Consider the following 14,739-nt stretch of genomic DNA (forward strand, 5'->3'; position numbering starts at 1 on the left):
GAAATCCTCGTAAAGTGGGAGATTTAATCAAAACAATCCTTGCCTTCCAAGTCACTCATGACAACATCACCACTGGTGCCTGCTCTGCTGCTTCTTGGAGTGTCATCACCTCCAAGCCGAAGCTTTGAGGCAAGGCTTCAAGGCAGGGGAAAGAGTGCTCTGCTTTGGCTATGTCTTTAGTTCGCCCCGTCACAGAAAAATGAGACAGCCACTTCGCTCCCCCTCCCCAACTTTTCTGACGGCCTCGGGGGCATAACAGCCTTTCCACCTCTGTGGGCCTACTGGAGAAGGTGGGGAGCTTCTGAGCTACCGGTGCCAGCTGAGCCATCCCGGCAGCAGGAGTGGGCAAACGCCCTCAAGTTGCTGCCGCCGTCTTCGTTTCCAAGCCAGCAGGACCGGCTGTGCAATCCAAAGCACCGCACGCAAGACACGGTACCTCCGTAACACCACCCAAGCGTTACGCTACAGCGCAGAGCAGGGGTGGAATAAAGCGAGCCGCGCCGGTGGGCGAAGGGCCGGGCCAGGCGGGCAGGGGTGGTCCCGGCCGCCCACCAGGGGCAGCAGCGGGCGGGTCTCTGAGTGGCAGCGGCGGAAGTGGCTGCCGTCCACCCTGGCGTGCGTCACGTCGCGGCGCGGCGCACGCGCGTGGCGGGGCTCCTTCCTCCCCCCTCCCCCTCCCCCGCCACTCTCCCTCCCCCCGGGCTGCGGCTCCTCCCTGCACCACCTTTGGCCGAGCCGCGGGCGGGGACGCGCATACGGCACAGCTCTCCGGAGGCAGCGGCAGCTTCGTCCGCATCAAGCATCAGTGGGGGACGCGCGTCCTCCTCCTCCTCTTCCTTCTCCTCTTCTTTCTTCTTCCTTCTACCTCCTGTCGCTGCCCCTGCGGCCATGGAGCTGCCCGAGAGCCAATGCAAGAAAGTCAAGCTGAGCAACAGGGTGCCGAGCTGGGTGAGCGGGCGGGGAGCGGTGCGGCTGTGGGCAGGCGGGCGGGGGGGAGCGGAGAGGAGAGGGAAGGAAGGAAGGATGGGTCAGGAAGGAAGGATGGATGGGTCAGGCAGGAAGGATCAGGCAGAAGCGGCCGAGCCCCGTGGTGATGTGGCAGTGGGCGGCAGCGGGAGCCGGGACGGTGGGCTCCCTGCATCGCTCCCTGCCGCCCTCCCCGGGGCGGGGAGGGATGCGAGGCGGAGGGCACGCGCGGGCGGCGGTTGCTGCGCGCGGGGCGCCGCGAGCCGGGGCGGTTAACGGAACAGCCGCGCGGGCTCCCTGAGGGGAGCGTCGCCAGGGACCCCGGCGGGGGCGGCCCGTCCCCGGTGTGCTGGTTTTCCGTCGGCGCCCTGGGGAAGGCGGGGGCTGCCTGCGGGGACGGGCAGGAAGCTCCCTCCGGAGAGGACCGGGGGCCTGGGGGTGCCATCCCTGCGTCTTCTGTCGTGAGCCTTCAGCTTTCAGCGTTTTGGAAGAAGGAAGGCTTAAGAATGCGCTGTACAATGTGGCCATTCATAAACCTGGGTTGGCCAAAGACTGAAGTTCTTTGTATGGTGGGTGTTACGTGGAAAACTGTCGAGACAGGGCTTAAAAAAACCCCCAAAACTAACCAAAGCCTTCATTCTTGTTCATAAAGATGGGGGAAGATCGGTTTACAGTGAAGACCAAAATGCAGCTATTTAGAAGACACATTGCAGGCCTTTGCCGAGAACATTTGATACTTTTGATGATGCAAGACAAGTGGAAAAAAAAAAAAAAAAGTAGTATGATTTCTTTCAAGCAGTGCTGAGCTGAAGCAGATGAGAGATAAGATCCAGAAAACATTTGTTATCAAAGTAACAGTGTAAAACAGTCTTTGAAATCTTGCTGTGGGTAGTACAGGCCACAACTTATTAAAATGACATCTATTAAAGAAAAAGAAGAGTCTCATGGTTGCCTCAAAAATGGGGAAGTACTTGTACTAAGAGGTGTTCAGTAGATGTTGTGCCCTTCCAAGCCTTGTTCACTATGTACAAGTTCAAACTTGTTTACATAACAGAGTAACTGGTAAGTTACATTCTTTCAATTTCTATGAGGAAAAGGCAAAATCAAATGTTACAAAGATAGTGAAATAGATCACCTCTGGGTGGGGGTAACAAAGTGTGTTCAAAAGTTAATCTGTGTTATCTAATTTGTCAGAAGTAAAGTCAAGATGGATTTGTCTGAACCAGGGAAATATGTTAAAAAAACAAAAAAAAAAAAGTTAACTGACATTAACTGTTTGCTGAGCTCAGTTGAGGTTAGCAACCCCCTATATGTTACGTGGCAAGCAGAGGAAGTCTTCCGCTTCTCCCTTTTTCTTCAGAAGACCTTGGCTGAAATGCTCTTTATAACCCAATAAGCTTCACCAGGAAAAAAAATGCTGGTGATTCACACGCTCCACAGGCAGATGTTCTGGCGCTTCTGACTCTGTGTCTGTTCAGCTGAGAGCAAAGTCAAAGCAACCTATTTTACCCCAATGGAATCAGCAACCCCTAGGAGAGTAGGCAGAGCCTTATCTCCCAAACTTTCTCTGGGCATCCAGCACTATGCAACATACACCTCTGTCTGTGGAAATCCCCTTGCCAAGCCCACCTCTGAGCACAAAAACCTCCAAGTTAGAGCAGCACACACAGAGCCACAAACGCTGCCACTACACTAGCTCGATTGGAAGACTTCTTTAGTGTAGCTTGAATTCCTAACACAAGTGAGGTGTTGCATCATTTTGCAGGTAACTGCTGACAAGAACTTGCTCCAATTCTGGTTTTTGAGAGCGTATTCAACAGAGGCATTTCTGGCTTCATTTTTGTCCGTTCCCTCTGATGCCAGCTGGTGACTTCACTCTGGGACTAGTGAATAAACTGTGTCTGCTTTTGGTCATGCTGTTACTGCAGCAGGTGGCAAGTGAAGATATACTCATTATAGTACGGTTATTACTGAGTTGGTTGGGTCCACAGAAGATTCTGGCTGCTTTCTGCTGCTGTGATTTTTGAAACTCTGAATATCTGGCAAAGATGGGCTAGTCTGTGTAAGTGGCAGGAGAGCATGTGTTTGGCAGATTGGGTGGTGCTACGTGCAAAGGTGTTTAGAAGCCTTATTGTATCAGTATTACTGTGACGAACTGTGTTGTGGAGGGCAGTTGTGAAGATGGAAGAATTTTTGTTGCAAGTGGGAGAAAATGGAATGCTATAGGCTATGAAAGAATATGGTTGGGTGAATTGTTAGTTTTTTAATAACTAAAACATCTTATTGTTCAGATACCATTTCTGGGCTTACCCTTCTTTCACAAGCACAGTTGTCCAAATCAAAGCACAAATTTTCAAACCAGAATTTGAGAAAGTAGCTATTGGAAGATATTCTGGCAGATCTTTTGGTGAACGGGTCCTGAAACCTCATCTGAAATATGCAAACAAAGAGACTCTGAGGTGAAGTGCTGTTGTTTTAGCATCCATGGTAGTAGAATTTTTATGTTGTAACCGCCTGTTCTCCTTGCTTGTGTTTGTATGTAGGCAAACAAAATGGGCAGTGTACAGTCTGCTTGAATTGCTGTTTGGCTATTGAAGAGAACGGTTTGGAGGGAAAAAGAAACCTATCATTTGGTTATCAGTGCTGAAGAATAAATGTAATAAAAATGTGTTGTTATCAGGTTATTCCTGGCTCATAAGAGGCACATGGTGAGCAATTTAGTAAATGGCCTAGGAAATATCTGAGATGACTGGGAAATGGAAAAGGCATTAATGAGAAGACCACATTTCAGAGGTGATGCTGGATGTGTTGCTCTTGTTAGCTTATGGGAATTGTTAGCTTGGGGAATCGATACTGTCATCTTAGAGCAGGAGAATATGGAATTAGTCACAGCTTCTTGAGTATATATGGTTTGCATAGAAACCATGCCTGTTCTTTACAGTTATTTCCTAATGCTTCCAACCTCAAAGCTCTCTCAAGTTGGTGCTGTAGCTTGGGGAGTCTCTGCTTGCCATTGAAAGCTTTACTTCCTACCTCGGAGATCTTGCTTTGTAAAAAGTTAATATTTGATGCAAAGTGACTGTAGAAGCACCGTGTTTCATTGTTGCTCTGAAGTAATGAAGAACAAATTCAGTTTGTGCCAGCGTAGTGGTCTGTCTGTTAACTATGAAACAATGAATAATTTTTCTTTCTGCTGTCATTTTATCTTGGTGTTGCAACTTGGGTTTGCTCTTCATCTGGATGTCTGATCTGAGTTCTTACATCAAAGGTGTTTGGCACTGATAGTCAGATTTGGCTTTGGCAAAAAAAAAAAATTGTAGTTGCAACTGGGCAAAACAAGTATAAGATAAGAAAAAAAAATATGGGTCGAGTCTATTACAGGAAATCTTTACATAGAGAAATTGACAGGGTTAGTATTTCCTTTTGGTCTTCATCTTCTTTCTTTCTTCTGTTCCCATAGTTCTTAGATGTCTGTATTTGTTCCCCAGTCAACTAGCTGCAAAACTAAAAGGTTACCTTTATGCCAAAAAAAAAAAAGCTGTGAAGTCATCCTTCCTCGCTCTCTTATCATTACAGCTCTTCAGTGCATGTCTGTGAAAGGCTTGTTACTTTAATACTCCAATTTTTTTTATCTTCAGTAGAAGGTTATTAGTCTATTATGACACTTCAGTTTTCATGTGAGGAACAAACTACCATAGTCGGGGAGAAGAAAGAAAGGATACCAATGGTTATTAAAAAAAAAAAAAAGGCTGATAAATAGACATTTGAGATTAATGCCCTTTTTTTCATTAGACCTTTTACAAAAATGTAGTGTAGTGTCCTTTCAGTAGCGACTTTATAGTGAATGTAATTAGGCTAAGAAGTTTAAAATAGCTTTTTTAAAGAGTAATTGCTCATCACAATTTTTCTGTTACTCATTGTCTTATATTTCATTTCTTTTAACATTGATAATATGGGTCTCCAGGGTGAGTTGATGCTTTGATACAGTGTAAAAGGAAATGGCTGATCATTATTTCTGCTGTCGTGTTGAATGGCCATTTAACTTCATCAATTGATACTCATCAAATTTTATGTACAGGAATTTGAAGACTGGCTAAATAATTTAAGAGCACAGCCCAATGTGAGCCACGGTGTATTCCTGAGTATTTTTCTGTGCTACTTCAATATTTGTAGTAAGTGTATGTATCAGGGATAGTAATTAAAAGTTTATGTTGTTGAGGATCCAATGTTCAGCTTTTATTGGTTGTTGGTGGTAGTGACACATCTAGTAGCAAAGCAGACATGATTAGGAAACATTACTAGGTTGTTGGTTTTGTTTTTTTTTTTTTTTTTTTTTTTTGCAACAAGAGAGGATGACTCACTAAATTATTAACTCTTTAGACCTCCTCTATAAAAAGCTGTTTTCTATTGGAAGATAAAGAGGATTTTGCTCCCACTTTGCCCAAGAGTGGTACTGAGCTGTCTTGTTTATGTGGGCATGTACACAAACAAAAGGTGGGGCTGCTGGGGACAGGTGTGGTTTGAACGCATTCAGACTGTTTGGGCACTTTAACCTTTAGTCTTAGATGTCTGTTTCTGAAGTACGGGTGGGTTATTGTCCCACCGCTGAGCTTGCTGGCTGCTCTGTTGCACTTGCATACCTTGTACTCTAGCAATCTGCTGGCCTTCTGGTTGCTGTGATTTGTCATCTCTGCTAATTCATTACTTGATACTTTTTAGTTGTTTTTTTTTTTTTTATTTGTTTGTTTGTTTGGTTTTTTTTTAAGTTGTGTCTTTTTCATCATTTTAAGAATCCTTCTCGCCTGCTTCCTGAGGGTTTCTTGTGTTTCATAAGTCTAGTGCAATACCCTGAATTGCAGCTTTGCTAGTTCTGGAAAACAAAGATAACGTAACTTACTGAATATGGACTGGAAGAAATCTCCTTGGATGAAATATTTGAGCTCCAGAGTATTTGAGTCTGCTAATAGATTCATTGCCAGGAGTCAAAAGCAAAGCATGTGTGTTTTTGTGTTTTAAGGTAAAAGAGCTTACTGAGACAGTGGCATGGGAGCTGTGCTTTGAGACTGTCTTCTGTTTATTCAGTGCCCGGTACAATACAGTACAACTAGAATTAATGAGAAAGAATGTTTCTGTTAATGTATTAGTTTGAATTGCTGTGTACGTTCATTATGCACAGTACATCTTTCTTTTAATTGAAGGCTAAGTACTTAAATTCTTTGTGTTGTTTTTAATTCCACTATTTATGTGTTTGTTCGTTGAGATGTCCAATTTATGTAGTGCATAATTGTTTCTACAATAAGAAGAAAGACTTTGATTTTTTTTGACTCTGACTTCTGTTTTTAGTTAGGTGTATTGCGCTGACTTTGTGTGCAGACCAGCTTTGTTTTAGGAAATAAAATATTTGGAGATAACACGATCGGCAAGTATAACTTCATTTTGCATGGTTATAAACTGTTTGCAGGTGGTGGTTTCTTATGGGTTGGTATTCAGTCTTCATCTAATTTTAGATGCTGGACTGTCACCATTGAATTACGGAGTTGTATTTAAAAACTTGAACATCTGTTCCTACTTTGAATTTCTGTTTGTATTAACTAATAGCCCGGATGTGTATAGAAGTGGGGACATACAATCACACAAATTCATAAATTCTAATTAAGGTATAGATAAACTTTTGAAGTGTATTGCTACAGGAGAATGACGCAGCAGCAGTTCTTGAAGCCACAAGTAGATGCCATTTTTGTGTTAATCCTACTTTATGGTGTCTCTCTCTAAAACTATGAACAGCTCTCTGCTAGTACTCTGTAGATGAATATACTCCCTTCTTTTTTTTTTTATTAAATGTCGTAAGTGGTCACCATTCCCGTTAGCACTGATACAATGATGAAAGAGAAGAGAGTGTAAATATCCTGCAATATGTTTGTAAGCAAGAGAAGTCAAAGCAGCATTACATACACCAATAATCCCTCCCTCCCCCCTCCTTTTTTTTTTTTTTTTTTTTTTTTTTTTTTTTTTAAGCCTTCTCTTCTGTTTGATTGTTCATGCTCTGTCTGGTTATCTATGGTCTTGATCTTTTATGAACAAAGTTCATATAACTAGATACCATTAAAGCTTAAGGGAATGCTGGGGCTGATACTCCTGTGGGTTCTCTTGCCTTAGATAGTGAAATGTCTTTGACAGCAGTGTTGTCTTACTTAAGATATTCATACAACAGTTTATTATGATGAATAGTTTTAAGAAAGTCTGTAACCAGCTTTGTTTTAATTAAAGTTATATTACAAAAATCCCATCTTTTTAAGTAAATTCTTTAAGATGATGTGTAGAAATAGTACTTTCTTTAAACAGTTAGAATATATGGTTGAGTTCGAGATCCTTGAGGCAGTGAGAAAGGTGCGCAGCAGACTGACCACCCTTGACTTTGGGAGAGCTGACTTTGGCCTCTTGAAGAATCTGCTTGGTATGGTGCCATGGGGTGAAGCACTGGAGGGAAGAGGGGTCCAAGAAATTGGTTAATATTCAAGGACCACCTCCTCCAAGCTCAGGAGCGATGCATCCCTACAAAGAGGAAGGCAGGCAGAAAAGCCAGGAGGCCTGCATGGATGAACAAGGATGAACAAGGAGCTCCTGGACATGACCAAAAGGAAAAAGGAGGCCTATAGCGAGTGGAAACAGGGGCGGGTAGCCTGGGAGGTATACAGAGGAATATTTGAGCAGCCAGGGATCGGGTTAGACAAGCTAAAGCCCAGATAGAACTAAATCAGGCCAGGGACATTAAGACAAACAAAAAATCCTTCTTTAAGTATGTCAGCAAGAAAAGAAGACTAGGGAAAATGTGGGCCCTCTCCAGAAGGAAATACAGGAACTGGTTACCCAGGACAGAGAGAGAGCTGAGGTACTCAATGACTTTTTTGCCCCAGTCTTCACTGGCAAGGACTGCAGCTGCACTGCCCATGATGCAGAAAGCAAAGGCGAGGATTGGGAAAATGGAGAACTGCCCACTGTAGGTGAAGATCAAGTGCGAGACCACCTGAGGAATCTGAAGGTGCACGAGTCCATGGGACCTGATGAGATACATCCGCGGGTCCTGAGGGAACTGACAGATGAAGTCACGAAGCCACTAGCCATCATATTTGAGAAGTTGTGGCTGTCTGGCGAGGTTCCTGCCAAATGGAAAAGGGGAAACATAACCCCTATTTTCAAAAAGGGAAATAAAGAAGATCCAGGGAACTACAGACCAGTCAGTCTCACCTCTGTGCCTGGCAAGATCATGGAGCAGATCTTCCTGGAAACTCTGCTGAGGCACATAGAAAACAAGGAGGTGATTGGTGACAGCCAGCATGGCTTCACCAAGGGCAAGTCATGCCTGACAAATTTGGTGGCCTTCTACGAAGGGGTTACAGCGGCAATGGACAAGGGAAGACCAACTGATGTCATCTACTTGGACTTGTGCAAAGCATTTGACACCATCCCACATGATATCCTGGTCTCTAAATTGAAGAGACATGGATTTGACAAATGGACCACTTGGTGGATAAAGAACTGGCTGGACGGTTGCACTCAAAGAGTTGTGGTCAAAGGCTCGATGTCCAAGTGGAGAGCAGTGATGAGTGGCGTTCCTCAGGGGTCAGTACTGGGGCCTGTACTGTTCAACGTCTTTGTTGGTGACATGGACAGTGGGGTTGAGTGCACCCTCAGCACGTTTGCTGATGATACCAAGCTGTTTGGTGAGGTAGACACGCTGGAGGGGAGGGATGCCATCCAGAGGGACCTGGACAGGCTGGAGAGGTGGGCCCAAGCCAACCTCATGCAGTTCAACAAGGCCAAGTGCAAAGTCTTACATCTGGGTCGGGACAATCCCAAGCACAAATACAGGCTTGGCAGGGAATGGCTGGAGAGCAGCCCTGAGGAGGAGCACCTGGGTGTGCTGATTGACGAGAAGCTCAACATGAGCCAGCAATGTGCGATTGCAGCCCAGAAGGCCAACCGTATCCTGGGCTGCATCAGAAGTGTGGTCAGCAGGTCAGAGGAGGTGATTCTGCCCCTCTACTCCACTCTCGTGAGACCCCACCTGGAGTACTGCATCCAGCTCTGGAGTCCCCAACACAAGAAGGACATGGACCTGCTGGAGAGTGTCCAGAGGAGAGCCACAAGGACGATCCAAGGGCTGGAGCACCTATCCTATGAGGAGAGGCTGAGAGAGTTGGGGTTGTTCAGCCTGGAGAAGAGAAGGCTCCGGGGAGATCTTATTGTGGCCTTCCAGTACCTAAAGGTGGCCTACAGGAGAGCTGGGGAAGGACTTTTTACTAGGGCATGTAGCTATAGGACGAGGGGGAATGGCTTTAAACTAGAAGAGGGCAGGTTCAGATTAAACATTAGGAAGAAGTTTTTCACTGTGAGGGTGGTAATGCACTGGAACAGGTTGCCCAGAGAGGTTGTTGAGGCCCCATCCCTGGAGGTGTTCAAGGCCAGGCTGGACGTGGCCTTGGGCAACCTGGTCTAGTGGGAGGTGTCCCTGCCTATGGCAGGGGGGTTGGAACTCGATGATCTTCAAGGTCCTTTCCAACCTAAACCATTCTATGATTCTATGATAACTGTTTCAATTTTGGAGACTGAAGATATCCTAGGTAAAGGCAGAGTGGTTGGGAGATATATCTGCTGAACTGAACCTTGGACCAGACATATAGTTTGCAATGAAAAGGCCTCTTAAGAATTAAAAATGAGCCAATGTTTGGCTGTTTTAGGACAGAAATCTTTAGCTCAGAAAGAGAGGATCCATTTCAGCTTTTTAGTTTTAAATGATTTGAATAGAAGTCAAGTCTAGCATATCTAGCACTTCATCTCTATAGTTGATTTTTCTTAAACAAGTTTTATTTGAAAGTGGTAGTTCATTAACGTGGCAATTCCAAGTTTCACAGAAGGAGCATAAGGGATGTGGTTTGCTATGGGTGGCTTTCCTAATTGCCTTTGTGTCCTTTGATCTATGCTGCAGCTGATGGATTTTATATTTATTTTACTTTCATTGATCTGTATCAAGTCTTTCTTTGTGCCTGTGAGGAAGTTTTAGTATGCTTTACCAGCTCACCCTTTCAGAAGTTAAAGACCTAATCAACTACTTCTTTTACAGGGAATGCAGAGGGCTACCAATGTTACCTACCAAGCTCATCATGTCAGCAGGAATAAGAGAGGCCAAGTGGTAGGAACAAGAAGTGGTTTTCGTGGATGCACGGTCTGGTTAACAGGTGAAGTCATGGATTTCTGAGGATCCTTTTGTTTTAGTTACTTTTCTGAAAAGCTACTTATCTGTATCTTTTTTTTTTCATGCAAAGTTGAATGTTGGAATGGAATCTGAGACCTTGATTCAATTTTATTACTATTTTTAGGTAGACTAGCAAGAAATTGCTGTGGGACAGATAGTAACTTGAGAATGTATTTTGTTCAGTGCTCTAGGACTATTGTTTATTTGGCACTGTCTGCTGCTTAATTCCAGTTGAGTTTTGGAGTGTATGTTTTTTTTTTTTTTGTGTTTTAACCAATTCTGGCTCTTCTAACTGTCCATTTTACCTATTAATGAATGAAACCTAACTTTTTTTTTCTGGAGTCTGTGCTTCTGAATCTTTTCTGTAAAGGTCTCTTCTGTTTGGAATGATCTTGTTTCCTTGGGATGAAATAACATTTCAACATAAACCTGCCTTTTGACAGTAATTGCGTGTTGAGGCAAGGCATGCTGGGAGTTATTTTTGAAATCAGCACAGTGTTTTTTTCACTGAATTGTTTTGATTGTAAAAAGAGGTGATAAGTAAATTCTGGAAGACAGCTTTGTTTCATAATGGTGAGGGAATTTTTTTGTTTTGTCTTTCAAAGTTCCCAGAAGCTTTAACACATTTCCTTAGGAGGTTCTTTTTTCAGTTAAAACTGAAAATAAAAGAAAATATAACAATGTGTTATTTAATTAGTTTGTAAACTATTTAGAGTACTGTTATATTGCGATACAAAAGATCTTCCCAGAATATTAGAAACTTAATACTCTAAGTAAAATTTGTTTCCGCTAGTGTTAATGAATGTGTGTAAAAGGTAAAGCAGTAGTTGATAACGGAATCACGGAACTTCAGAGTTGGAAGGGACCTCTAGAGATCATCTAGTCCAACTCCCCTGCTAAAGCAGGATTGCCTAGAGCACATTACTCAGGACTGCATCCAGGCGGGGCTTGAAAATCTCCAGAGAAGGGGACTCCACAACCTCCCTGGGCAGCCTGTTCCAGTGCTCTGTCACCCTCACTGTAAAGAAGTTTTTCCGTGTATTTCAACGGAACTTCCTATGTTCTAACTTGTGCCCATTGCCCCTCGTCCTGTTACTTGGAACCATTGAAAAGAGCCTGGCTCCATCCTCCTTCAACCCACCCTTTAGATACTTGTATGCCATAATAAGGTCTCCCCTCAGCCTTCTCTTCTCCAGGCTAAAGAGTCCCAGCTCTCTCAGCCTTTCCTCATAAGGGAGATGCTCCAAGCCCTTAATCATCTTAGTTGCCCTTCGCTGGACTCGCTCCAGCAGTTCCCTGTCCCTCTTGAACTGGGGAGCCCAAAACTGGACACAGTATTCCAGTTGTGGCCTCACCAGTGCAGAGTACTGCACTCCTCCTTCGACCTACTGGCCACACTCTTCCTTATGCAGCCCAGGATTCCATTGGCCTTTTTGGTGACAAGGGCACATTGCTGGGCCATGGATAATTTAATGTCTACTAGGACCCCCAGATCCTTCTCCTCAGAACTACTTCCCAGCAGGTCCACCCCTAACCTATACTGGTGCTTTGCATTCGTCCTCCCCAGGTGCAGGACCTTGCACTTGCTTTTGTTGAGCCTCATTAGGTTCTTCTCTGCCCAGCTCTCCAGCCTGTCCAGGTCACGCTGGATGGCGATAACAAATCGCTGAGAGCCATTCCAAACAGATTTGATACAGTAGCTTGCTGTCATGTATTTCTTTGGTAAAAGAATGGGGCCCTTTCTCTCCTTATTTCTGTCACGTAGCTCCAGCCTGTCTCTCAATGCTCGAATGATCTGGTATGCTGCCTCTGTTTTTCTCTTGGTAATTCATTAATATCCTTTTGAAAAAAAGTCACGATAAAAATGTTTACTCAGTTGTGTACATGGCAACATTTTCCAGTCATCATCCTTTTTAAACAAATGTAATCTTAATGCCCAATTTCCTTTTTTTTTTTTTAGGAGGAAGAAGGGTGGTGGTAGAATACAGAAAAGTAGGAAGGCTGTAAGGTACTAAGAAGAGTGTGTCAGGGAAGCTAGGTTCTTGAAGATGTTTGAGCACTTGTTGTTAGTTAGTGAAACGGTGTGTAGGTTTTGAAGTAAGCAATACTACCCATTCTAGAACTGTGCAAACATAAATCTTCAAAACTCTGCTAGGTTTTAGTATAAAAGCTGAAACGGTGGTATATTTCCTTTAAGATTCTCTCACCTCTTTGGCGCTCATGGGGTGAGAGCATATGGAAACTTATTTCAGAGATCACTTTTCATTGTTATGCTAAAATTTATTTGAGAGCTAAATTCTAATGAATGTCTTGTGCTGTTGAGTCAGAGGGTCTTAGTAAAAAAAAAAAATGTGCGGAATATATCAAAAGTATGGAAAAGCATTACTTTCATGTGTAAAATAATATGCAATTTTGAGTGTAAGTTATTTTGAAGACTTGTCAGCTCAAAAGCTGTTTTAAAAATTCGTTCTTATATAACCTTAACTTTTGCATTTCATTACATGTTGGAGACAAATAATGTATGAAAGGCAAGATCATTAGAGTGAATTGCAAGCTAGATGTGGAGACAAAAATTGTGAAGACTGCTTCAATGAGAAGTAAATGATGAAGTTGCTGAAATATTAATTTGGATTGCCATGCTTATGTTCTAGGTTGGGGGTGTACTTAATTGCTACCAAAAGACGACTGTTCTGTTTTCAGCCTTCCTTTCCTTCTCTTGCCTTCCTTTCCTTCTCTTGCCTTCCTTTCCTTCTCTTGCCTTCCTTTCCTTCTCTTGCCTTCCTTTCCTTCTCTTGCCTTCCTTTCCTTCTCTTGCCTTCCTTTCCTTCTCTTGCCTTCCTTTCCTTCTCTTGCCTTCCTTTCCTTCTCTTGCCTTCCTTTCCTTCTCTTGCCTTCCTTTCCTTCTCTTGCCTTCCTTTCCTTCTCTTGCCTTCCTTTCCTTCTCTTGCCTTCCTTTCCTTCTCTTGCCTTCCTTTCCTTCTCTTGCCTTCCTTTCCTTCTCTTGCCTTCCACAAGCTTGCCCAGCCCAACCTTGAGCTGATTCAACTTGATAAATCATCAGTGAACTTAACACAACCTCCTCAGACACACAAAAAAGGAAAAAAAAAAAATCTCAAACTGAGTTGGCACCAGAGGTAGCGGAATAATAGAGGCAGGATGGTGTGAGTGGAGAGAGGGGAGGGCAAGAGAGCAGGACCTCCCCTTTTGGAAGCTGGTTCTGGCCTAAGTCATAACATTCAGCTTCGTCATGTATAGCTGGTGCTCTTTTCAAATTAGACAGGTAAGCATTGACACAAGAAACCTGAGTTGTCCAAGAAAATGTAGATAACTTCTATAAATGATGATAGGTCATTATTCACAACTCTGCAATTTTTTGATAGTTTTGAGTATGAGCCAAACCATACTAAAATCTGTGAGATGGATGCAGGGGATTTTCTTGTGAGAGAGGTGTTGGCTTAAGTATTACCATAAATCAGCAAAAAGATAACTCTCTAAGACTCAGTTTGGAGTTTTAGATAGTAGGCATTCTTTAGTGCAGTGCTGGGCGCACAGGGGATCGCTTCACCTCGTGTGTGTGCCCACTTGCTCAACTACAAAGATTATATGCAATCAAAATACACATATTCATTAGATTTCCAAGAAATTATTAACATATTCATACTATTCCCATAACACATCAATACATGTAAATATCCTTGACATATGCGCATTTATGTCTATTGGTGGTCTTCCAGGGCTCTCTGGTGGTTGCCAATAGTCTTCCTTACCATGTCTGCTGACTGAACCCTATCTTTGTGCATGCTCAGTTTGCCCTTTGGCCTAATTAGATGACACTTAATTACAAAAAATAGCTCATTCTAGCATATACTTCTTATCTACTCTATTCAAGGCTACTGTGTCTCAAAACTTCCTTTTGAGGAAGTTTTGACCTATCTGCTCCTAAAACATCCTGAAATTTGGCTGTATTGCTCTAGGGAGGGAACCATATGTCCTTCATCTTGGTATCATAAGTTCTTATGTAGGTTTTGTCCTGGGATACACATATTCTTATGTTTTCAATAGAGTGCTCTGCATCTTCTGGATATTAAGTTGAATGAAAGAGGAATCAATGCAATGTCTCCTTTAAAATACCCTAAACCATTGCAGGTATCAAGGTTTCCTTTGCACTTCTTTTTTTTTTCTTAGAACATGCTGGTTACCATGATTATCCTTTGCTGTAAAGGTCTTAGAAGTAATAACAAACTTCTGTTTTATGTGATTTTTTGCTTCTTTCTCTGGAAGCTAGAATAAATCGTAACCATGACTAATAAAAATCAAAACATCCACTTTTTTTTTTTTTTAGACGATCATTACCTTTTTTTTTTTTTTTTTTTTTTTACTCAAAGGATTAAGGTCATTTTATGAAGCTTTGAGTTTGTGTCCCATTTAGGAATTGATTGCTCTGTCTAAGCTGAAGCATGTGTTCTATAAAAACTGGAATCTAGTCTGGAAAATTATTTAAGCAGACTTCTCAATTGCTT

General features: G+C 43.1%; 1 protein-coding gene across 1 annotated transcript in view; it reads left to right on the top strand.

Moving 5' to 3' along the window:
• Positions 1–888: 888 nt before the first annotated feature.
• PAPSS1 (3'-phosphoadenosine 5'-phosphosulfate synthase 1) overlaps positions 889–14,739 on the top strand; it is a gene marked incomplete at its 5' end in the record, with an annotated part of 51,684 nt that continues 37,833 nt past the window's right edge. The window contains 2 exons of the mRNA XM_082482774.1: positions 889–948; positions 10,088–10,202. Coding sequence (XP_082338900.1) covers positions 889–948; positions 10,088–10,202 — 175 coding nt within the window. The remainder of the gene's footprint in view (positions 949–10,087; positions 10,203–14,739) is intronic.

The sequence above is a fragment of the Vanellus vanellus genome (genome assembly GCF_965231255.1).
Source record: "Vanellus vanellus genome assembly, chromosome: 4".
NCBI lineage: Eukaryota > Metazoa > Chordata > Aves > Charadriiformes > Charadriidae > Vanellus > Vanellus vanellus.